Here is a 26,410-nt window from a genome sequence, read left to right as displayed (position 1 = left end):
ACCAAGTTCCATCATTATTGATCATCATGGTGTTGTCTCACCGTCTACTTAACACCTATTAACCTTTATCTTAGAGTGGCCGCCGAGCCTTGATAAACGGTAACCTCCAAGTAAATTAAAAAAAAAAAAAAAAAAAAAAAAATCTATCCAGTTATGAATGATGGAAAAAGAAAAATCTACCTCTGTGAATCTAATAAAGGGTTCAGTTTAAATTCCCATATAGATTCTCAAGTTCAAAATATAAACAGAGTTCAAAAATAAGCACCTGAAGGTAAGACATTACATCATCGAAAACACTGTGAAGAGGAGAATAGTAGCCTCAATAATACAAGTCCTTATCTAAAAAAATTCTGAAACCTTAAATATCTGTTTTAAAAAGCAATTACTAAGTAGTTGTCATTTTCATAGAATTGATCACCGAAAGAGAGATGAGCTGAATTCCAATCCACATTGTCTGTTTTTATGGTAAATCCAATAAATATGTTCATTTATGTACTAATATGAAGATTATTCCAAAAGTAAAGTTTCCTTTTTGTTTTTTAACTCAAAAAGTTCAAGATTTACGGAAACAGGAGTGGTACCATTAAAATGAGCGACTTTTTGTACTCTAGATTTATTTTTCTACATAGTCACCACCATTCTCAATGTACTTTTGTCGGGAATTTGATGATGCATCTCTGCTTCTGATGCATGTCCATGACAGGGGTTGCATTCTAAAGAATCTCACACCATCAATATCTGCAACAAAGAAGTGAAACTTTCAGGTAATGAATGCGTAAGTTTAGTCATCATAACAATGCAATTTGGAATCCATTCAGGTGAAATAAAAAATAGGAGGTATTATTTTTGTAACAACCTCCTCATATCATTAAGATTGGTACAAACCTCTACTCCTCCTTGCAGGTATTGGTAAAATAGAAGTCTTTAACAGCATTTTTTTTTGCATCAAATAATCTCCAAATAGGATTGGAACTATGTAGACCAGTGCTTCCCAAGCTTTTTTATGTGGCAACACACTGTTGAGTGCTTGAAATTTTCATACCAAACCTACCACAATATAAGGAATATTTTACAACGCTTACCAATTTATTCTTATGGAAAATGTAAAGTATCAAGCAATTTAAACAAACAATTTATTATACACTAGCGGGGGGTGCCCGGCGTTGCCCGGGTGTTTAGATGTGTAAAAGAAAAAAAAAAGTTTAGGTAGGTAGACTCGAACCCGAAGCCTTGAGACGAATAGCCTGATAACTAGATGATACAAAGGTAGAGAAATGAGAATGATTGAAATTAAATGATTAAAAAGTTACATGACAGATGCGTGAATTTAATGAGGTCAAACATCACGCCATAGGGGAATGAAATCATGTACTTAACTTTGGCTGCAAGCCTCCCCAAGATTTGGGGGGAAAACCAGTTCCTCATAAAAAGGGGAGTGTCCAAATGAATTGCAATTGTCTAATATGACGAGTTTTTCCCTCATTGATCAAAGCTCATTGCTTTCTGGACGTCCCCAGCAGGAAAGCCAAGGCTTCAATTAGTTTCACTTTATGCTAAAAAGCCAAACAAACAAACGACAGAACGGAATAGCGTAAATTTTATAAAAGTCAAACAAAATAAATCTAGAGGCAACGTGTCTTAACAAATCGTAGATATTAGGATCTAGAGGTTATATAAAAAGTTCTAAGACAAAATAACCCCCCGGAGAACCTCAGTGAAAAAAGTCTTTGTTGGATATACAAAAATGTGCACACGACTTTTGTCTTTTATATATATATATATATATATATATATATATAATTTTATTTCTTTCTCTTTTTGATATTTAAGCATCGATATCACATAAGTAATAAAGTACAAGTTAATATTTATTAATACAAACAACTCTGGTTATAATAATATGGAAGTTGTTTTCCACATAAAACAACTTGTAACTTCCGCTTATAACTTATTTGTGGCAGACTAAAAACCATTTTGTAGCACACTAATGTGCCATTGCACAGTGGTTGGGAACCACTGATGTAGACAAACTCAAGACTTTATTATTATCAGAACCAATAAATATTTTTGTTTCAATAGATTTTTTTTTAGTATTTTTCAATACTTAGAGATTTTGTATGGAGAATTGTTTTAACCAATGAATTTTAAAAACTTGTTAATATTATGTTTATGATCTGACTCAGGTGGGTACTTCCACTAGTGTTAACTGAACATTTTATTCGAGACGTTTCATTTGTTGTTGTTGTTGTTGTTCGTGAATTTTGATTACTCACTCCTCTACGAATCAGCTGATGCTCTGAACGATTCCCAAGAGAAATCAGAAAGAATAAAAGATGTACATAAAAGAATAAGAAAACAAAGAATCTCATGTAAAACTGTTTGAAGAACTAGAAAACAATGATCCCGTTTTTTTTTTGTTTTTCCTTTTCTTCCTGCTAAAACACAGGGAACAGACAATAATAAACCTAATATCAATGAATGGATAAGCGTATGTCTTGTGTGCACCTATCCAAATGCGTGCATAGACATAGTTCTTTTTATCTACGTGCAATCTCAAATAGTATGCAGGTTCCAGCTGATGATGCTAGGTAACTATCAACCACGCATGCACACACGCATACAAAGAAAGAAATCCTAGAATTTCTTCGTCTCAAACGGGTTTCGATTGTATCATAATCGTTTTCAGCATAATTTTGTTTTAATCGAAGAACACAAAAGAAAATGGCAATCGAAGAAAGGCATAGACTTTTTTTTATCTTTACTTTTCTCATCATCTTAACGATGCCGTGTAAAAAAAAAAAAATAGTTCTTCCTCTTCAGCTTTTATTTTATTTACAATAAAGTCTTCAGCTGATCTTTCAAATTAAAACGGAAACATCGCACCATCTTGATTTCAAAGCAAGCAAAATGCGCAGTTGAAAAACAAACCAGGAAACGTGACTTGTATCAAAAGACAATGTCACTAGAAGTTCATTTGTAAAATTTGGTCAAAATGACTCGACAGTTTTGAGTTTTAAGTAATAGCCATATAACTTGATATATAAGATAAAAAGTTAATAGCACACACACACACACACAGATGAAGTTATTATAAAACCACATAAAGTTAATGCACACACACACACACAATATTATACACACATATGCATACGTATGAAACATCTTAAACCACTAAGTAGTATATGCAATGCAATGTCTATTTAGGCAGCAGTTGTCTATTCAGATTTTAGCAGATGCTTTATTAATTTTTTTTATTTTTTAAAGATATATACATACATATATATATATACATGTATGTAGACATATATATATATATATATGCATGTATGCATACATATATACACATGTATGCATACATATGTACACATGTATCCATACCTATATACACATGTATCCATACCTATATACACATGTATCCATACCTATATATATATATATATATATAACACACATATAGACATACTGCAGGGAGACATGCACGCCCAGTCTTCGTTAAGGCATTGATGTAAAAACCTGCTGTTTACTGTATGCTCTGTCTTGTGACAGCCATTGAACCAACAAAGATTAGCAGTAATACCAAAAAGTGTGGTTGGTTCTACACAAAGCCTTCACCAATATATAAACAAATCATGTGTGGATTCCGAACAACTCAGTTGTTGTGGCAGAGCTCATACATTGAAATCAACGGGAGAGTCCATATATATATATATATATATATATATATATATGTATATATAGGATGATAATGATAGAATGGATTAATCTTAAGCTATGTGATAATTAAAGTGCTAAATGTGAAAACTATAGAGTTGAATTATAAAGATATGCAAATAAAAACATAAACATATATATATACACACACATAGATTTTGTGTGTGTGTGTGTGCATAGAGATATTTATGTTTAGACTAATCTATCAAAGGCCACAATAATTGAGTGTGAACAACAGATAAAAATCAGTAACAAAAAAGTAACACAGAAAGAAAATATATTTGATAAATTACATAAACATTAGGAAAAACTCAACGCTGATTAATCTACATTTCAATGATATTAATCATCTCCTTAAGAGTTCAAAACTCTTTAACTCTGAGCAGACAATATCGTCGAAACGTAGATTAATCCATGTTAGGTGTTTCTGATGTTTATATAATATCACTTATAATAGCTTTACATACATATTCGGTACATTTGAAAAATCGTTTTTTTTTTTTGTTTTTTTTTTAGTTCAATACACTTGAACTTATTTAATTACATATACAAAGTTTAGACTCATCTGAGAAAAGGGCATAATTACGAACTACTAGGTAAATATCAGAATTCCATAATAATGTATTGTGAACACAGGCTGCTTACTTTATAATATAGTAGGCAGTACACACATCTAATTATTACACATATATATAAAATGAGTTATATTCACAGATCATAATTTAACTCTACAAAATATGAATTCTTTACACTAATCAGATTTATTACTTTTATATTTAATATGGAATTCGGTAAGGATTGAACCTTAAATAAAAGTACAACTTGTTTTATATATATATATATAAATTCCAGGTTAATATTTTCCAGAGGTAAAGTGACTAATGAAGTTTTGACGAGGTTAATACAAGAATGTTCAATACCGAAGGAGAGCAAGATATACTTTTCATTTGTTTTTTTTACATTAATGCTGATGTAAAAACAAAAAGTGTGTATGTATGTATATATATATATATATATGCAGAGCCATTTATAAACACACACTCATAAAAACATACATATACTCATACACATAACTCATTTTTTACAAGTATGTGGATAAATGTCTATATATATGTGTGTGTGTGTGTGTATATATAAATTTCTGTACATATATAGTGTATAAATGTTTATGCATATATGCGAGTGTGTGTTTCTAAATGGTTATCTATGTGTATATATTTATATATATTTGTGTGTAAATGTCTATGCATATATACGTGAGTGTGTGTGTGTCTATAAATGGCTATGTATGTATATATATTTGTGTGTGTGTGTGTGTGTATATATATATATATATATATATATGTCTATGCATATGTGTGTGTATGTGTCTATGAATTGTTTACATATATATATCACTTTCTATCCTCAGGGTAGAGGTGAACAGCTCTATTCTATATCTAAATCATCAAAGGCTACTAATGAAAAGGCACCATGCCAAAGAAATACTTTAGTTCATAACAGTTGAGTTGTCATACGGAAGAGTAGTCAGCTGTGAAAAAGCGCTTTTACAAAAGTGCATAAAATGTGAATTGAGAGGGAGGGAGAGAGAGCGGCTAGTTTCTGTGCCAGTATATCTTGATAGAAAAAGTTAAAAATGGGGGTGAGTACTTGTTATCTTCATCATGAAAGAGAACCTCAAAGAAATAGAAATATGTTCCCATTTTGTCTTTAAACATCACTTTAACAAACATTTGTGATGCACTGTTCTCCTGAGTCTTTTGTTACAAGTTAACCCCATTTTCTAAAGCGAACATTGTTATATGATCAGCTTGGCTCAAACGTAATCGTATATGTTTGATTCGACATCAATGTCACATTATCCTTGATTAAGCACCAATAATATAAAACAACTCGTTCGATTAAACCCGAGTATCATTTTTGCTTCAAAAAAAAAACAAAAAAATTTTTTAAAAAAAGCATGCACTTAATTTGACTGATATAAGAGACAGCCGATTGGTTTTTCTTCTAACACAGAAAATTGCAGACATACCAGAATGAAAAAAATAAATAAAATCAAACGATTCATTTGAAAATGAACCGGGAACACAAAATAATCGGAATGTTTGGTGAATGCGTTTTGGGTTATAAAATTTGATGAAAGATCGCAAAAAAAAAAAAAAAAAAAAAAGAAAAAAAAAATGCAAAACAATAACAGAGATGATTGAAAACATGAAAGGAATTTTTTAGTTTTTCCTCAGTGGAAAAAGAATGGTGGCCTTTTTGGCGGAGTATCTCGCATTGTTTGAATTCTTTAAGATCCAACTTTTATATATATATATATATATATATATATATATATATGAAATGATAATTCGTGTTTTTTTTTTTTTTAATTTTATTATTTATGCACTATTTGTGATTTTCATATACATGCATTTATTTCCACATAAGTAAAAGATTCAGAAATAAGCAGCATGTAAGTATGTCACCAAAATGGTTACTGGGTGCAAATTATGTGGTTCCTTGATAGAATACTTTGTGGCATTCCAAAAATAATTAAAAACAAAAAACAAAAATTCAAAACTCTTCATCAAAATAAAGTACATCGATAAAAGATATATTTTAAAATGTGTTTTGCAGTTTGATCTGCACTAGATGCAAAATTAAAATACTTTTTTCCGTAGTTTCTCGTCTTTATCCAGAAGCAAATTCAACTATTTAATTACAGTTACTTTTATTACAATAAGAGTCTTTCATTTCAACGCTAAGTGATGAACTTGGATGATCGGGAAGAAAGTAGGAAAGTAACAACAACAACAACACAAATAACAATAAAGGAAAAGAAAAAAACTGTGACACGAGTCTGTGAAAATGTTGTGGAAAGTGGTCAAAACTAGTATGCAGAGAAGAAAAGGGAGACATCAAAACATACGCATGGTAAAATCAACGCTGACATACCTGTTTTGTTAACTCCACCGGAATCTGCGGTGAGATTCGTTCCGTTGATATAGGATAATATTGTTACTGCTGCTTTCTCTGTGCCAGTAGCTGCTGTCTGTGAGTGCAAGCATGCATATGTGAGAGAGTGAGTGAGCACAAAGGGGTGACTGGGAGTAAGAATGAGAGGCAGCAGATGAGAACGATGCAGTCCTACTAAGTGTGTTGTATGCGTAATGGCTGCTTAAGCCCTGGACTGGCTGATGCGCTTCATATGGAATGGAATGAAATGAAAAAAAAAAAAAAATGCCCGATTTTTTTTTTTTTTTTTTTTTTCTTATTTGTTAATCATTCATATTTTTTTCTTAATCCAACAATTAAAGGAAAAGGTGATAAAAAAAATTAAAAAAAACTACAACAATATGAAACTATCTGCTATTGATATGATGGAAAAAAAAATCAAGTTCCTTAGATATTCAAATTATAATCTATTGTTCAGTCAACAGCAGTGAATAGTCATACAGTCACCAATTTGTGTAATTGTGACTGGGGTACTCAGAGTACAGTTTGAATATGATACAGTAATCAAGGTCAACGTTACAATGCTAACAAATGATAGAAGAAGAAGGAAAGAAACATATTGCTAAAGTATTTAGAGTACCACTTCTCATGGGCAACACTTTTTAAGTTAATACTTTCAGCTGAAAGTAATCAATATTTGTATTTGGAAATATTTTACCTTTCGCTCTTTCTATAGCATATTCCCTTCAACCAATTATCAGTTTTCTATATTTAAACTTATTTAGGAGAGAGGGATATAAGAAAAAAAAAAAAAAAAACATTATAAATATTTTTCTCTGCAATTAAAATTATACGGTTATCTACATTACTATATTTTTAGCTCAAAGGATACAGCATCATTTTTTTTTTTTTTTTTTTGCTGCTTAAAACTACAATTAACACCTCTGCGTTGAGTTGAAGAACCTATAAGGAGATTATACGTAACATCGATAGCACAGAATTAACAAAAGATTTATGTTAGAACTATTTGCAAACTAATCTTTTTTTTTTTTTACGTTTTATCAAAATATTTTTAGAGATATGCCCCATAAGAAAAAAGTTCAGTCAGTCCATTGGTCTGTCACACTTCTATTTGAAATGGCTGTTTCATTGTTAAACCTGAATCTTATTTTAGATGTAGTCAAGTATCTCTTTAAGAGGCTCTGACTATTGGTTTGTCCGTCATGCTTAAGTTTAAAATAGTATTTTTATTGGTCTGCCATGGTGAAGTATGAAAATGCTTCTGTAGATGCATTACCACACATTTATAAGAGACTGCAGGCCCTTTGTAGCATTCATGCTGGGATGAAAGTGTAGTATTTTTTGGATTTTTTTGTCATTGAGTGTTCCTAAAATTAATTATCTTGGAAAGATACCACTTACTCACCAAATTCCATCCATTTTTTTTTTTCATTCTTCTTAGATTCCACTCTCACTTAGAGATTGACCTGCTTGTTTTCCTTACCTGAACAAACTGGAAAACAGTGGATGGCTTAGGAGGGTCTTACTAACCAAATATTTTTGTTTCTTTCTCCACAGTTCATTTTATTCCAATCCTTTATATATATATATATATATATATATATATATATATATACGAACAGTAAATTTTAAAATCAGTCTCGAGATATCTTAAGCAGGATGGCACCTCGTGTGAATGTGGTATTGTAGTGACTGAAATAATTTTAGTTAAGAGTAGGATAGACATTTGTATTTGTGATCATGGATGACCAATGAAACCCATTTTTCCACACATTTTTGAATGATCTTGTGCCTAATTTGTTGTTAATGTAAATTTTTTATATTTCTGCAAATAAATATTTCAAAGTGGAGTATCTGTTTTGTCCTTGGTTGGTGAAGGACAAATTTTTCTAGACTGAGGCAATATTTATTTTTATGGCAAGCTAGAGAGCCTTTTTTGGGGAAGCTGGATTTTCCCTACATTAAAAAAACATTTTCATTGGGCTATCATGCTTAAGTTTAAAATAGTATTTTCGTTGGTCTGTAATGATTACATCTTGATTGGATACATTTAAAAATGGATCCATTATTGTTCTATAAACCTGTTTGAATCCGACTCCCTCCTCCCTATACAACCCTATGAATGTGTTTTATAATTGTTAATCTGTAGAATATATTTTTTATTATTAATAGTTAAATAATGTTTGTTTTTAAGTCTAAAAAAAAAAAAAAAAGGGCAATAAAACAAATGACATGACATTTAATAAGATGAAGTCTTATTAAAACATTAAGACTATTTCTGTTTTTAGAATAAGAAATTCTAAGGGTTTGCAAGATGGGTTAATGTTTCTTTTTACCCTATTCATTTTCAATTCAATAGAAATGAAAGAAAACTAATTATGCTTATACAAAATGTGGCTTCCCCAAACTTATGGCATCATGACCTGATCCCCTCTGTGTTAAAATTAATTTATTGTACCTTGTCAATGTACAATTAAGAAATTTTACTTTTTAACAATAATTAGTAAATAAAAATGGTAAAAGCTAAGATTTTTTTAATTGCAACTTAAATTTTAAGTGATTCACTGCGAGGGTTATAAATCTCCACTTTGATCAGCTCCATCGAAATGAAAATGTTTGAATACAAAGAATTTGGCTTGTCTGTTTTATAGTATATTTAGTGCAGACACAAAATGTCTATTGCAAACAATTCATGGTATATGATTAGTTAAAAATAATGTTAAGAAGGTAATCTAGTTTATTTGAAGCATTGTGTGTGTGTGTATCTATCTATCTATCTATCTATATATATATATATATAGAGAGAGAGAGAGAGAAAACGAGAGAGGAGTTGTAGAAGGCTATCACAATGTAAAAAATGGAAATATGCTGGTGTTGAGAAGACAGATAAAAATGAAGTGATATTTTTTTAGTAAATCTTGGTTTAGTCTCACCATCTGCACAGTGATCTGATACAACTGTGTTGCATAATATATTTCAAGGTAAAACCTCTTTATCAAATATTAAGTGTTTTAAATCTAATATTTACATGGTCTTAAGTTTTTGAAATAAAACAGTATCACCAACACTTAACATCATTCTGAATACCAGCATATCTCTACTTCTTGCATTGCGATATCTTGCTATGAATTTTACATACATGAACAAAAGTTGTTACTTTACCTATCGCATACTGCAGATGCATGCCTTTTCTCAGCAATGCTAATGTGTAAATGATCACAATAAATGCAACTGGATTTGAACTCAGCATAGCCAATTTCGTAGTCTGAAATTGTATCCATTTTATCAATTATTCACTCTTGTTTATTGTGACCTCTAATGCATTATTTGCATGTGGAATTGCAAATGTTAATCGGCACAAAGATAACAAAGCCAAAACTTTTGTTTCGAACTTTTAGAATTTTACGTGATCTGATACACAAGGGGTAATGAAACTCACCTTGGGAAGCTAAACCACATGTGTTAATAAAAATATTTTGTATATTTCTAATCTATACTAATATTATGAAGTCACTATATAATTTATTTGTTTCTGGATCTATTAAAATTACAGGTAATTATAATTGATTTTCAACCGCTAATGACCAATACAAGAATCAGTTTGAAAATATATACTTAATAAGGAAATTCATACTCTAAATTGAAAAATAAAAAAAGAAATAGTGTTTTCTAGAGACTGAACAAGCATGTTAGTAAATATATTAATCTTTACACAGCCATTAAATTTAATTTTTTTTTTTTTTTACCGAATTAAAATTTTTTTTTTTTTTTCCATTTCATATTTTGATCTCAGCCAATCCAGACTTAATAAACCAGGTCATGCTTGCTCCACTTTATTAACTCATTCATTCAATCAATTGCTTTCTTTCTTTTTTTTTTTTTTTTTTAAATAAAACTATCACTATTATTTTTGAGTCCTGGAAGTTTGTGGATCAGATGGCTTAGAGTGCATACGAGTTGGTTTGAGGTCAATCCAATTTTTGGAGTCCTGAATATGACCGTGCTTTGACTTAGCTTTCGTTCTAGAGTTGATATTAATTTCTCTTGTACAGTTTAATTGTTTTGCTACTGCCTTTTTGGGAGTCTCAGAAAGTGATGAGCAGGGTTCACAATAGTCTGAGGCACCCACATCTGAAAGGAACAAAAAAGAAAAAAAAAAGATGAATGCTTAGATAAAACAAGAAATAAAACTCAAAATAGCAGAATAATACTTCGAACTATACACGCATAATGATATATGATAATAGCTATCAATAGAAAATAGAAATGAACACTGATACTCGTATAATCTAATATAGAAAAGGCAAAATATGTGTGTGTGTGTGTGTGCTTGTGTGTATGTCTCTCAAAAACTTTTGGTTTCGTTTTGAAGCTCAGTCCTTCGGACGACAAATATTGAAAAATTGGCAAAAAACATTAATTCCTTTACCCTCAACTGTGCAGTTTTTTACAAGGAGGGGTCGTTTTTTTTGTCGACATTTTCGAAAATCATCGTCTCCGTTGGATTGACTTCACTTAATTTAAATGTTGTTGACTTCTGTTTGTACCATGGATGCATCGGCGAAGACATTACATTTTTTTCTTTTTTCCTCCTTCACATTATGGGTTCAAGCCTGTCTGCCTACTACCACTTTTTTTTTTAATCCCTCTCTCCACCCAAACTGCCTGCTGTTGTTTTGACCCCCCCCCCGCTACTACAACTTGTATATACCCCCCCTCCCCGAGTTCCTTATTCTACACACCCGAGCAACGCCAGGGAACCCCACTAGTGCATACATATACAAAAGCAAAGTTAACTTCTGAAATTTGTCAAAAATAATAAAATGACTTTTCAGAAAAGCAAATATTTTGTCCATTGATTTTAATTTTAAGTTCATTATCGTCAAATAAGTTAATGCAAACAACCTGAAAAGCATTTCAAATCAATAAGAACTAATTTTTACAAGATCATTTTTTTTCACTATATGTTTTGTTAACTAGCTTCCCCAATATTACATGCGAAGGGCGTTCCAAAAATAATTTGCCTGTTTATTTTTATTCCGCCTAAATGGATCAAAAAAGGATTGCAAAATTGCATTGTTATGATGACGGAACGTATTCATTCATGACCTGAAAGCTCCATATCTCTGTTGCAGATATTGACAGAGTGAGACTCTAAAAAAGCAACTCCTGTCAAAAATGTGCATCAGAAACAATGACGTGTCATTGAATTCCTGGCAACAATGAATTTACAATGGTGTTCACTATGTAGAAAAATAAATTTTAGCACACAAAATGTTGCTTGTCTTAATGGTATCATCCTTGTCTTCGTAGCTCTTCAACTTTGAGTTTAAAAAAATTAGGAGGCTTCATTTTTTTTTTTAATTACCCCTGTATATATAAATTGACAGATCAAAATTGTCAGTATTGTGATTTATTGTAAATTTCAAAGCAAAGTAAAGCTAACACATATTTTTAAGAGAATCAAAAATATGTATTTATAGAATACATTGATTTTGTTATAGAGTGTCATTTAGGATTTTTAAGTGTTGGCAAATAAATCTGATTTTTTTTTTTTTTTAATATATCTCCAGTAGAACTAAGTTTAGTGGCTTTCTCTTAAATATTTGGTATAGTTTGTCTACAAACAAAAATTGTATACCAAACCACTGTAAGATCTAAAGAAAACAAAGATATACATTGAACTAACAATGTAACACAGTACACACGTTTATACATGGTAGACCCAACACGTTCTAGCAGAGTGCATTGCAAGAAATGTAAGACGAGTAATAACTCAATTCCTTGTTTTTTTTGTTTTGCTTTTTTTGTAATGCCATTTATTTCCAGGTACTTTCCCAAATGTGATTATGCTCCTCCTTCTCTCTGACTTCTTGAATATTATTTTGAACATGCACCTCTGCCTGTGCACACATTGTTTTTTATAGTCTTTTTCTTTTTCACTTACATGACATCATTTCGCACACGGCTCAGCATTTGCATTAGCGTATCCACGTTCTTTACAATAGACGGTCCTTGAAAACAGGAGCTACACATACAAAACACCATATAAAAACAACATAACTATAACACTTAGACAGCCATGGTCAAAATTTGGAGCATCTATAAAAAAAAAAAAAACTTAGATAATAGTTTAAATCTACGCATTTAAAGGTTAAGAATTGTACAGTTAACAGTTGAGAGCAAATGTAAAATATTTAACAGTAAATTGTATTTTATTTTCTTGCCTTAAAGCCTCTTTCAAGTATTTTAGCTGAGTTTCATACTAAATTTATTCCAATATTCCAAACTAGTAGGACCCATTAACCAGCGTTACCTAGTGGTAACATCCCCGCCCCCGCATAAAAAATTAAATTATAGATGTTGTTGTAGCCCAACCACCAACTTCCCCATGTTAAGAACGGCTTTCAGAAAAGATACCCCATTTTGTGAGTGGAAGTGTGGTTGTCAAAAAATTTGCCCAAAATGTAACTTGGATAATTGCTCGCAGGATTCCCATGCACAAATACTATGAATGAGCAAAAAAAAAAAATTGGTGGTTGCAGTGTCGGTCGGCCCATGTGTACTAATCTGGCGGGCAGGGTATGGTATTAATGTTGGCTAGACTGGAGTTTAGGTGGCAAAATATTCTCGAACCCTCTATCACTTTTGAAAAAAAAGAAACACTATAAACAGAACATTTTGTTTAAATAATAAACAATTATTTATTTTAAACAATACATATAGAATTTTGTTTATATTATAAACAATATAAATAGGACACTTTATAATTTGAAACAATGTAAGCCTTTTTAAGACAACAGAAACAGAAATTTTTTATAATTTTCAAAGAAATATTGTTCAGACATTTTTCAATATCTTTTAGAAAATAAAATTGTGGGAAATTAGGCAAAACAAGTTATTTAGGTTTGTGACCTATTTGCGTGTAAAAATAAAAATAAAAACATTTAACATTAGTTATAACTTTTTAAAGTATACACAAATATTTTTCAATATATATACATAAAAGCAAAATACAATAGTATTTGTTTTGTGACCTATTTGCATTTAAAAATAAAAACAAAACATTTAACATCAGTTATTACCTGTGCGAACCCCCAAGAAAAACCTTTTAAAAAAATTAAGCAACCCCCTAAGAGGAAAAGGAAGTGAAGAAAAAGGAATCACTTTAGTTGCCTGGCTCACAATGAACTTATGACATTACGGGCCTTCGAAAGAACGCCTTTAAAACATATCGGGAGGGTTTAGCATAGCTACAATGATGATGACACTTTTCTCTCTCTCTCTCTCTCTCTATATATATATATATATATATATATATATATATATATATATATATATATATATATATATATATATATATATATATTTGCTTCACTGTTCTGGAAAACCTCCAAGTGTCTGTTTTATGTAGAAAAAAAAGGTTTAATAAACATTAACATAGTAAATGAAGTATAATATTTAGGAAAAAAGGGAAAAAAAACAACTGGTTTGTTTTAGGTTAAAATGATTGCAGGGTGTAGAGAGAGTGGCCATGTTTGTTAAGGTCTAGTGTATTCATTTATTAAAGAAGATTTGTATTCCCGAATAAGTGATTTATCAACTTGCAGCCAATGATAATTTTTAGAACTGTATAAGGGAGAAATTATTTTTGTAATGGGTAAAAGAAAGGTGAGCCAGTTATGAAGGTAGGATGGGCGGTATATGTATAATGTGTATATTAGTTCCCAGTGTTGACTGGTGGCAGTATGAGGACTTTAGATTTAGAGAGAAAAGTAGTAACTACTTTCTCTAAAGATGGGGAGATTGTGATGATGGCGCTCCTAGGATACAATGTAGGATTTTATTATAACGATTAAATATGCTTAAAATGTTGTTCTAAAGTTACATAAGGGAATGGCTAATAGTGTAGACATAATACATTTGTATGAGGCATCTGTTGTAGTAAACCTACGGTACTTTGATCCAGAAGGGAATTTCTGCAATAAAAAGATTACATATGGAGATGATTCATTGTCATACTAAAAATTGTTTCTTATTTTTCAGGTAATATTTGATTCCTGCCATTGCTATAATCGTATATTTAATTGAAAATACCTCAAAAGAAACAGCTTTCAGAGATTAAAAGGGCACAAATTGTTGCTTTATCTGGTGAAGGATATTCTCAGGTAGAAATTTCCAGGAAGATGAATGTTCAAGGACTGGAGTTCAAACAACGATTAAAAGGTATAAGGAAAAAACGTCTTTCAAAAATAGAAAAGGACAAGGCTGTAAAAAGTCTACGACCACCAGAGAAGACAGATCTTTTAAAAGAACATCTCTTGCAGATAGGAAGAAAAGTTCTTCAGAGCTTGCTGCTGAACTTAAGGAGGATGCAAACAAAAATATATCAGCTGGAACAGTGAGGAAAAGGTTATTAGAGGCGAGATTAAAACGATGTAAAGCAAGGAAGAAGCCATACTTGTCTCAGGCCAACAAGAAAAAAAACGACTGGAATTTGTAAAAAAAAAAAAAAACATAAAAATGGGACACCTGATGATCAGGCCAAAATTTTTTGGTCTGATGAAAGTAACTTTAAGGTAAGTTAACAGCTTCTATTTCCTAAACTCTGAAAGGAAAAATTGAAATTTTTATGTGAACACACATCCATAGCGTCTATTCAAAAATTGTAGCAAATTCTCATTTTCTTCATCAGAATTTTGGCACCCCTGGAACGGTTTGGAAAGAGAGACATTTCATCCTGATTGTGTGGTTTCAGCTGTCAAATTTGGAGGAGGAGACGTAATGGTTTGAGGCTGCATGGCTTCTTCAGGCATTGGACTGTTGTGCACATGTGAGAGCAGAATGAACTTCACAATTTATACTAACATGCTGAGCCAAGTTTAGCAAACTTCTTTAACTAAAATATTTAACATTCCAAGTGATGTAATCGTCCAACAAGACAATGCCCCATGCCATACATCAAAACTTTCAGTGGGGTGGTTTGAGAAAAAAGGGATTAGTGATGAAGTGGCCCCTACAATCTCTAAAACTAAATCCCATTGAAACTTGTGGTCCCATCTAGAGAATAGAGTGAGAATGCACAAATGTTCATAAAAAATATACCAAACTTCATGAAGAGTGGCAGAAAATATATCCAACCATCTGCAACAATTTGGTCAATAATATGCAAAAATGAATAAAAGCTGTTATAAAGGCAAAAGTAAGACATACCAAATACTGAATTTTTTTAAAATAGATTTAGTAATGTTGACTCCACTATTCTTAACCTTTAAATATATAAGTTTGAATCACAATTCCGATTTTTCATTGGTGCTCCATAATTTTGACCATCGCTGTATATATATATATATATATATATATACTCCTATAAATGCAGTTTTCTTTTGTGTGTATCGATACTCATATTAAAACCCCTCATTTCTATTTATTTAATGCATTTATTTGCTTCCTCACCAAAGCAAATTAGGCACAAGGCCGTTTTTAATGTGGGGTAAAAACCAGCTCCCCTAAAAGTAGGCAAAAAGGGGGCACCCTGTTTACCAAAAATAATAATTGTCCCAGTATAGAGGGTTTCCCCTCCATTGACTGGTACAAATTATCTTAAGTGCAGCATCTGCAGAAAAGATATTACACTTTGATCCCGGCCCGAAGGTCATGAACAACAGAAAAAAGGCAAGGTATTTATTTACTCCCCCACCAAGCAAATTAGGCACAAGGCCGATTTTTAAAGTGAGGAGTGAAGGGGAAATGGGGATCAACTCCCCAGGGAGTAGGGGAGCTGGATAGTGACAATTGATATGAAGGGTTTCCCCTACATTGACCAAGGTCTTATATGTGGGGGTCGCCCCCACATAGGGTCTTTGCTTGCAGTATCTGCCGGAACAGATACTACACTTTCATCCTGGCCCAAAGGCCAAGAACAACAGAAAAAAGGCAAGCCTCTTTTCTATTTATTGAAAAAGAAAATACAATTTTCTTATATCTTCGTTGTGGAATTGCATTCACTAGCAAACAATCTAGCTAATTTGCATATTCTTTTAATTATTCCTTTTAATTAATTCCCTATGAGTTGCTTCGGTTTTTTAATGGGATAATCATCTTTAGTTAACTATTACCTGTTATCATATTCATGCAGATATTCTACATGATTTATACTTGCATAATATTTGCGAAAAAAGTTTATAGTAAACACAAAATTGTTTCCATATATATTTATGTATACGCATATATTTTTGTTAAACAAATCTATCCATCTATATATTGATAAAAGTGAACGTGTCTGTGTATCTGTACATTTTCCTTCGCAATAACTCTGTCAATTTTCAGTCTACAGACTCGAAATTTGATATACAGGGTACTGAGATTTGGGAAAATCTATGTGATCGGTTTTTGGCCAGAAATTTGGTTGTTAAGAGGTCAAAATTCAAGGTTTGACCTTTGAGAACTCTACCAAACTCCTCTCACAATTTTGGGTCTAAACACTTGAAATTTTAGATATAGGTTTCTTGGACATGGATCTAACTTACTAACTCAATTTGAACCCAAAACTATAAATTTTAAGGGGTCATAATAGGGGTCAAAGTTAAAAAAATTGACCTTTTTGCTTTTTTTTTTTTTTTTGCTCAGCATACACCTCCAAACACCCGGGCAACGCTGGACTGAGTCTAGTATATCTATAAAAGTGAACTTGTCTGTGTGTCTGTCAATTTTTAGTCTACAGGCTCGAAATTTGATATATAGGGTACTGAGATTTGGGAAAATCTATGTGATCGGTTTTCGGCCAGAAATTTGGCTGTTAAGAGGTCAAAGTTCAACGATTTGATCTTTGAGAACTCTACCAAACTCCTCCGACAATTTTGGGTCTAAACACTTGAAATTTTAGATATAGGTTCCTTGGACATTGATCTAACTTAATAAGTTGATCAGAGCCCTAAACAATAAATGTTAAGGAGTCATAATAGGGGTCAAATTTTAAAAAATTGACGTTTTTTTTTTTGCTCAGCATACACCTCACACCCGGTAACGACGGGCACCCATGCTAGTCTATATATCTATAAAAGTGAACGTGTCTGTGTATCTGTCTGTCTGTGTACATTTCCCTATGTAATAACTGTCAATTTAAAGTCTACAGACTCAAAATTTGATATACAGGGTATTGAGATTTGGGAAATCTATGTGATTGGTTTGTAGCCAGAAATTTGGCGATTAAGGGGTCAAAGTTCAACGATTTGACCTTTGAGAACTGTACCAAACTCCTCCGACAATTTGGGGTCTAAACTCTTGAAATTTTAGATACAGGTTCCTTGGACATGGATCTAACTTAATAACTTAATTTGAGCCCAAAACAATAAATTTTAAGGGGTCATAAATGGGGTCAAAGTAAAAAAAAATTGACTGCTTTTTTTTTTTGCTCAACATACACCTCCAAATACCCGGCCATGCCGGGCATCCATACTAGTATATATATATATATATATATATATATATATATATATAGTTCAGAAATTAAAGTTTACAAAATGAATAATTTTGAAAACAAAGTGGAAATCCTAACCAGATGAAAATGCTCTTCCACTGTAGATAAAGCTATAACTTGAAACTTAATGAAATAAGGAAATACTTTTCTTTTAATCTGTATTCTGTTTCAAATAATAAATGTTGTAAAATATAATAATATAATTTAAACTTCATACACACACATCTAAATATCTATAAAAAGGGGATTTGTGTGTGTATGTGTGTGTGTGTGAGAACAATTCTTAACCTATATACTGAAAAAAATGTTTGACCTACAAACTTTAAATTTGGTATATAGGGTATTCAGACATGTGAAAACATTTTAATCGATTTTCATCCGAAAAAAAAAAAAAAAGAAAAAAAGGGGGCTGCTAAGATGTCAAAATTAAAAAATTGGTACTTGGAAATTTTATGTGTTTTTCCACTGTTTCACAACTACGCATGTAAAAATTGTTCATATGACAGCTTATGTTAAGAATAAGTAAGTTTGAAGACACTTTTTAAAGAGCGTGGCAAATTGGCCTAATGGTACTTGCCTCACTGTCTTTAGGATTTGGTTTCAATCTCAGCTTAAATACTTTTTTTTACTTACAAGAAATGAACTGTTTAGAAAAAACATAATACACGCATGCACATGTCTCAGTTTCTTTCCATTTTTTTTTTACTTCATTTTTAAGAAATTTAATGTTATGTTTAATAATGGGCAATGTCGGGTACATTTGCTAATATATAAAACAGTAATCTACAAAAACGCTTTTCAAAAATATAATTATTTTATAGATTACTGTTTTATAAGTAAAATAAATAAATATTTGTTTATGGGCAATTATCTAAAAGAAAAATATTTTCCTAGATCTCTAAGTTTGGAGACGCTAATAGTATTAACCATATTATCGTTAAAAAAAATCAATAACAAAAATATCGACATATGCTAGTATATATATGTGTGTGTGTGTGACCTAAGCTAAACCACACCAAAAATAATCAGGAAAATTAGAATAGTAGCAGCAGTTTAAAATAACAAATTAAATAAATAAAAAACGATAAATCATGAAATAAGCAAATTTCTAAGTATAGTTTTGAAAATAGTTATACCTCTAATTAAAACCTTCAACACAAACTTTATAAATGTAATTACATGCACCTAACTGGTTTCCAATCAAATTCATTGATTACATATTCTATCCAATCCGATGATTAATTATTTAAGTAAAAAAAAAAAAACACTTAGTAATAAATTGTACAGATTTATAAAAATGACATCGTTAAGAGGCATCCATTTTATTCTATATTTGTTTATATCTAATATATAAAGAAAAGATTACTATAGCACTGCATCGGACAAATTAATATTTGATTTTTCCTAGCCAGTAGATCACTGAAATTTTCAGTCTGTATACTTCAACTTAAAAAAATTTCAATTGATTTCATTGACTACATATTCTATATATTCTGATAATTATTTCATTACTAGAAACATACAGAGATTTACCATTTATTTTTATTGTTTGAGAAATGAAATCAATGTATTCATTACTGATGTAGCGTGACCATCACACTTTGACTATGTTGTTACATTTCGACCACTCAGACCCACATGTTATCTGGTACCATCACAGGAACAAACAAAGATCTAAGTATATAGATATTAAATATCATTTCATATATTGAATTTTTCAGCATTCCAGCACAAAATTTTTTCCTGTCAACATGAGAAAGATCTTTTGCTCTTTGCCTGCAAAATTATAAAGTCCAGGACCTGCACAGAATAGCTACCCATAGGAAACACTTCTGAAATTAAACATGCTTTTCAATTCAAGAGTATGCATGCACTTGTTTTGCTGACAGTAATAATTTTTTATTTTGTTTTTCACAAGCCTAGACTGTTTCTTTGTATTTGTTGTGAAGTAGTTTTTAATATAGCATATATATATTGTATTTGTTGTGAAGTAGTTTTTAATATAGCATATATATATTGTATTTGTTGTGAAGTAGTTTTTAATATAGCATATATATATTGTATTTGTTGTGAAGTAGTTTTTAATATAGCATATATATATATTGTATTTGTTGTGAAGTAGTTTTTAATATAGCATATATATATTGTATTTGTTGTGAAGTAGTTTTTAATATAGCATATATATATTGTATTTGTTGTGAAGTAGTTTTTAATATAGCATATATATATTGTATTTGTGAAGTAGTTTTTAATATAGCATATATATATTGTATTTGTTGTGAAGTAGTTTTTAATATAGCATATATATATTGTATTTGTTGTGAAGTAGTTTTTAATATAGCATATATATATATTGTATTTGTTGTGAAGTAGTTTTTAATATAGCATATATATATTGTATTTGTTGTGAAGTAGTTTTTAATATAGCAGGCTCGCTTTACATTTTTTATATTATTCAATTAAAACTAAATAAACATTTCTTAATCAGATTATTTTTTCAGAATTTAACAAAAAAAAAAAAAAATTAAAAATCTACGTGTGTGACGTGGCATTAACCCTAGGCAGGTTGAAGTGGCTTCTTCTGAAGGAGGTTTCATGGGAATATCAAATTCACAAGCAGTCCTCAATCACATGTATATCTTGGGCAGGCAAGATGAAAACGTTAGAATTTCGCAAGGAGGTTTCAGGTCCTCCTACATATAGTGCCTGGTATTCCGAAATCGTCACCCATCAGGTACTAACCAGGCCCAACATTGCTTAACTTTGGTGATCAAAAGAAAACCGGTATGTCAACATGATTATGCTATATATATATATATATATATATATATATATATATATGCAATGACAGACATTGCACAATTTAGTTGTTTGTAATAAATTTGGTAAAAAATATAACTGAATCCAAAAGTGCTCAACATGAAATGCAGAGGAATTATAATCATCTCTACTTATATATAAAACACACTTTGTTAGCGTGTGTGAGTTGTTCCCTATTGACTCCAAAACATCTTGGCAGGTTTGTTTTTTAATTTCACACAAATGTACTTTATGTGTCTGGGAGTGTTCTTAGAAAGGTTTTATATCAGTATGCCACCGATATGTATCATAAAATTGATAATCGAATAAATTCGATTAAAAGAAGGAACAGTCTGATTTTAACCAAAGTTAACATCCCTGTACAGCCTAATATCACAAGTGCATTGGAGAAATTTTATCACTGCACAAGCAGAAGGGCCATGCATATGAAATTAATAGTTGGTTTTTTGATTAAACGTTCAAAATGAATGTTTCTGTTTAGAACACAATTAAACCATGATACTTGACTTTTGCATTTTAAATTTTAATTCAAGCCATTATATAAAAATCTTCCAAAAACCAATAATAGTCATTGCAAGTAGGTATGTAAAGTTTCTGTCCAGTGCACAAGGGTGGGTTTCCAACTAAATTGATTCTAAAATGAACGTTTTCACTGATTTTGGTGACAAAGTATTGAAAGTGTGAACCATTTCTTGAAAATTTCAATCCCGGCCAATGTTGGGTTTCCCTGCTAGTAATGTATATGTTTAACATCAACACTGTCATGATTTCAGTGTAGTAATCTTTTCAGAAACAAAAAAAAAAACATAGTAAAATACATTGGGATGAGTGTACTCTGAACAGCCTATTATATTGAAATCTTGTCCTTATAAACCACATACAATGCACACACACATATACAGTTGTGTGTATGTGTGTGTTTGTGCATGTATAAGTTGTCAGCCTAACGAAAAATGCATTTGAACACAATCTTCCTTGTTCGCGAGCTCACTTTGGTGATAACTATTATCAGCATAAAAGAGTTATATAATGCAACGTGCAGATCAAAATTCAACTAATAACTCCTTTGTCAGACATTTTGATTTCTCTACCCTTACATACACATGGCTGGGGGATACTTTTACTTCAAAGGATTGCTGACTAATATAATTAGCTTTAATACTTTAGGATCTGACCAAGCCCAGAAAATCAATAACTCAGATTTGTACCGATGTAACGCGTATTCTAACTAAGCTAAGAGTAACAGAATGAAAAAAAGGAATTATTATATTATTTATTTATTTACGCTTACATGGATATCTCGGTGTAAAAAAAAAAATAATAATAATAAAAAATAATATTTCACTGTTGTCTCTTTATTTTCTTTACTTTTTTCTTTTTTTAATCCACACACACACACAGAGGTATAATTTCCAGTAAGTGCAGATTCTTTTCAAAATCTCATCTGAAAATTGATAATAGTTTTCATGCAATCCACGTTTTAAACAAAAATCAAAACCATAAATCATATTTAAAATATATATATATATATATATATATATATATGAACAAATGATTAATAAAATATGTTAAAAGACATCTTGAAAAAGAGTTAAAAACATTTACACACACACACAATAGTTACATTCTTCTTGATGACGTTGGCACACCGGTTCCCGCTGGATCACCAAAGTTAAGCAACATTGAACCTGGCCAGTACTAAATGGGTGACCATTTGGGACTTTCAGGTGCTGTATGTGCTCTCCGCTTATCTTGGCATTGTTTCCAGTCGTCCTGGTCTTCTTCTTGCCACTGAACTCAAACAGTGCCGATTCAAGAGAGATATGGGTAGAGATTGCGCAACCCTTGCCTCACAATTACACGCGCTACTGCCCCTAAGGGGTATCCTTTGTCTTTCAAGACTGAACGGAAGCATGGATGGAGTTACATTCTTGACATAATCAATTATCTTATTCTAGAAATTAATTATACGCTTTTTATTTCAATTTTCTTATCTGTGTTAAAGCTGGGAAGGGGCATCCTACTGGATGGCAACATTCACCTGCTATCTCATATATTCCAATCAAGAGAGCTTTTTTAAGATTCTAACCATCTTTTTAAGTGCAATTGCTTGAATCTTTTGCGCACTTGGTTCACCTGATATATTTGCCAGGTAGTTTTTAAAATTCTTTTTCACGAGTCCAATAATTACTGGAATGAAGGAACTTGCCAAGATTTCAGTTTCTTTTCATGTCATACATAAGACGTTGGTATTTCGTTATCTTTTCTCTCTAAGCTTTAACCCAGCATCATTGGAGACACAAACTTCTACTAAGGTTGCGTCTTTCTCCGTTTTGTTCCATATCACTATGTTAGATTTAATTATTTGTTTCCAAGGTATGTAAGACTCCATGATCATTGAAGTGAGCAATCCAATTACTTAAAAACAAGTTTCTTTTTCATAGTCTTTAGTTATATCCATTTAATATTAAAGTGGGTTCAATTTTATCAACTTGCATTCTAAAAATGTTATGGTACTCAATGTTTTCCAATCTCTTAGTTTTAATAATATATATATATATATAGATATATATATATATATATAGATATTCTTATATATCATACTATATATAATAAGCTCCTCCTTATTTATTTAGAATTCAATAAAGTTTCCAACATTCTATAATTCCTCTTAATCTTTTTCATCCCTAATGAACCTTACGCTAGACGCCGCATCTTCCCCATGCTACCTAGCACCTTCTCTACTCTTCTGATGAGAAGCAATAGGCTTCGAAATACCCTGGCATAAAGAGTCCCTAATATCCCCAAAATTTTGCTTGTATTCCATTATTCCATAAATGATCCATTCTATATCTACCAATATATCTTGGTCATTGAATGTTTATATGGTAAAACAGCTCGGTGTTTGAACAAAATTTTGGAGTTCAAACCGCCGGCTTCACTTTGAATGTAAGCAGTCGAACATTGTTATTCATACTGGTCAGATCAGATCAGCAGTTTGGTGCATAATATTTTTGAAGTCTAGTGTGATGACCATCACCCCCACCCCGAGGAAGTTGCCATGTGAATCTGAACTTTGTGACGAGTTATTTTTAGAACGGCGTCATGGCAACCAATTCATCTGTCTAGACAGTGTATGAGCAATTTTTAGCACATCAGCATGGCAAAAGAACCCTACAATTCGATTGGTCGACCCATTGTAGCATGGGACAACGGAGGACTATAATGGTGTCCAAAAAATCAAGAAAGATAAATCAGTAGAGATCAGGGCTTTGATGCAACATGAACAAAGTGGACTTACTCTGAGGTGACACCCCTTAATTGCGTGCAAAAAAAAAAAAAAAAATATAAAGAACACCCCGTTTAAAAATCATTATCGTCCAAGAAATTTACCAAAGAGAGAATCTTCTGTTTTGTTGGAAGCATGTTATTTAAAATTATATAAATTCAATAATTTTATACATAGAGAAAAAGACATGTTTATCTTGACAACAATTATTTGTTTGGCAGCCAACAAATGTTCAAATTCCAAATTTTTTTTTTAATAAATAGACATTACTACATTGTTAAAATGAATTAAAATAATATATTTTTTTACTGCTGTGAAATACTATCCTCCCAGATATTACTGTTTTGTATCATGACAACAGAACAGATACTACACTACCCCCACATCCAAAGGAGGATGTAAGGACTAAAATGATCCCCTTTCAAAAATGGAGAAAGTGATACCGTAAAAAGAGTCATATGATAGGATAGATGCTACACCCGCATTAAAATATAGTACAATAATAGATGTCCAATTAAATCATTTTTTTTTCATTTATTTAAAAATGCAGATTGAGAACAGAAACTAACATGTCACTGAATAAATTCCAAATTTAGAAAAACATAAAACAAACAAAAAAATTCAAACTCGTTTGATCAATTGTAACCTTGAAGTGGTATTTTTTTCACTCTTTACATCAAGTGGCTTCATGAATTGTCTAGAGCAATTTCCATTTAAAAAAAGATACTTGACATAGCAGAAGAATAAAAGATATCGGAAAACAGTGTCTTCACCATTATACATGACCATCTGTGAATGAGAAAGCTGTGTTTAAAGTGAGTGGCGTGTTTATTCACAATTGATTAAAAACAACAATGCACCGATGAGAAAGAGTGTTGTTTGCAACTGTTTCACTGCAACAGCATTTATACGGCATAATCACGTTGACACAGATTTTCAGCAGATTACCAAAGTTAAGCAACAATGAGTCTGGCCAATATCACATGGGTAACCATTTGGGAATGCTAGGCTCTGTATGTACCGCGCTAAGACTTAGAAATTCTCAGGTTGGTATCTGGAGGCGCATTTAATTCACTGGGAGAGATGCACTCCCAGTCTTCATTAAGACATGCATCTAGAAGGAAAACTGATGTAAAAACCTGAAGTCTATCGTATGCTGTGTCTTGTGGCAGATATTGCACCAACTGAGATTAGCAGTTGGTACCAAAAAATGTGGTTGGCTATGCACAAAGCCTTCACTGCTATAAACAAATCATGTGTAGATTTCCAAACAACTTAGTTGTTGTGGCAGAGCTCATACATCAAAATCGACTGGCAAATCCCACAATGCAACAATTTTGCATCCATATGTGACTGAGGATGAAACATGGATCCACCACTTTATCTTGAATTCAAATCAGTAGACAGCAGCAGGTGAAAGTTATCCAATGCAACCAAAGACACAAATATCAGCAGGCAAGGTTTTGGTCTCCATATTTTGAGATGCACAAGGTAGTTTGTTTATCAGTTACTTAGAATGAAACATCAATAGCAAATATTTTATTGTACTATTGATACATTTGAAGGAAAAAGAAAAATTGCCAGAAAACATCCACGAATGAAGAATGAAGAGCTCTTTCACCAAGACAATGAACCATGTCGAAAGTTGATCACAACAATGACAAAACTACATGAATTGGACTTTGAATTGCTTCTGGGCCCACTCTATTCTCTAGATTTGGCCTACAACAACTACTGGCTGTTTGCAGATCTCAAAAGAATGCCTCAGGAAAAGATATTTGGCTTTAATGATGAAATGATATTAGAAATTGAGGCGTATTTTGAGTCCTACTATAAATTATTCCACAAAAAAGACATTGGATTGTTAGAGAAACATTTGAATAGCAGTGTATTATCTTAGAATGAAATTATGTTGATTAAGTGATGTATCAGGCTTTCATCTTAGACAAAATAAATAACCATGAAAAATATAATTTTTATGAAAACAGACGTGTGGAAAATAGTCAATTCTTGTGATATTGCACTGCGCTCTCAGAGAAGGTGGTAATGTTTGGGAGGATGGTATAAAGACAACAGAACAGATACTATTATTTCAGTCTATACTACATTACCTACCCCTCCCCTATACTAATTCATACTAAGTAAAGTAG

General features: G+C 31.5%; 1 protein-coding gene and 1 long non-coding RNA gene across 2 annotated transcripts in view; one reads left to right on the top strand and one right to left on the bottom strand.

Annotated features, from left to right (window-relative positions):
* LOC145242858 (protein dachsous-like) overlaps positions 1-26,410 on the bottom strand; it is a 237,304-nt gene that overhangs the window by 112,610 nt on the left and 98,284 nt on the right. The window contains exon 5 of the mRNA XM_080105973.1: positions 10,588-10,803. Coding sequence (XP_079962099.1) covers positions 10,588-10,803 — 216 coding nt within the window. The remainder of the gene's footprint in view (positions 1-10,587; positions 10,804-26,410) is intronic.
* Positions 14,112-20,235, top strand: LOC145242531 (uncharacterized). Its single transcript, XR_013862759.1, has 3 exons — positions 14,112-15,251; positions 15,368-15,505; positions 19,873-20,235. It is a non-coding gene; the product is annotated as an uncharacterized LOC145242531 (long non-coding RNA).

The sequence above is a fragment of the Euprymna scolopes genome, chromosome 21 (assembly GCF_053919585.1).
Source record: "Euprymna scolopes isolate OS-2025 chromosome 21, ASM5391958v1, whole genome shotgun sequence".
Taxonomy (NCBI): Eukaryota; Metazoa; Mollusca; class Cephalopoda; order Sepiida; family Sepiolidae; genus Euprymna; species Euprymna scolopes.
Note: the sequence above shows the minus strand (reverse complement) of the source record. Positions and strands in the feature narration are given on the sequence as shown.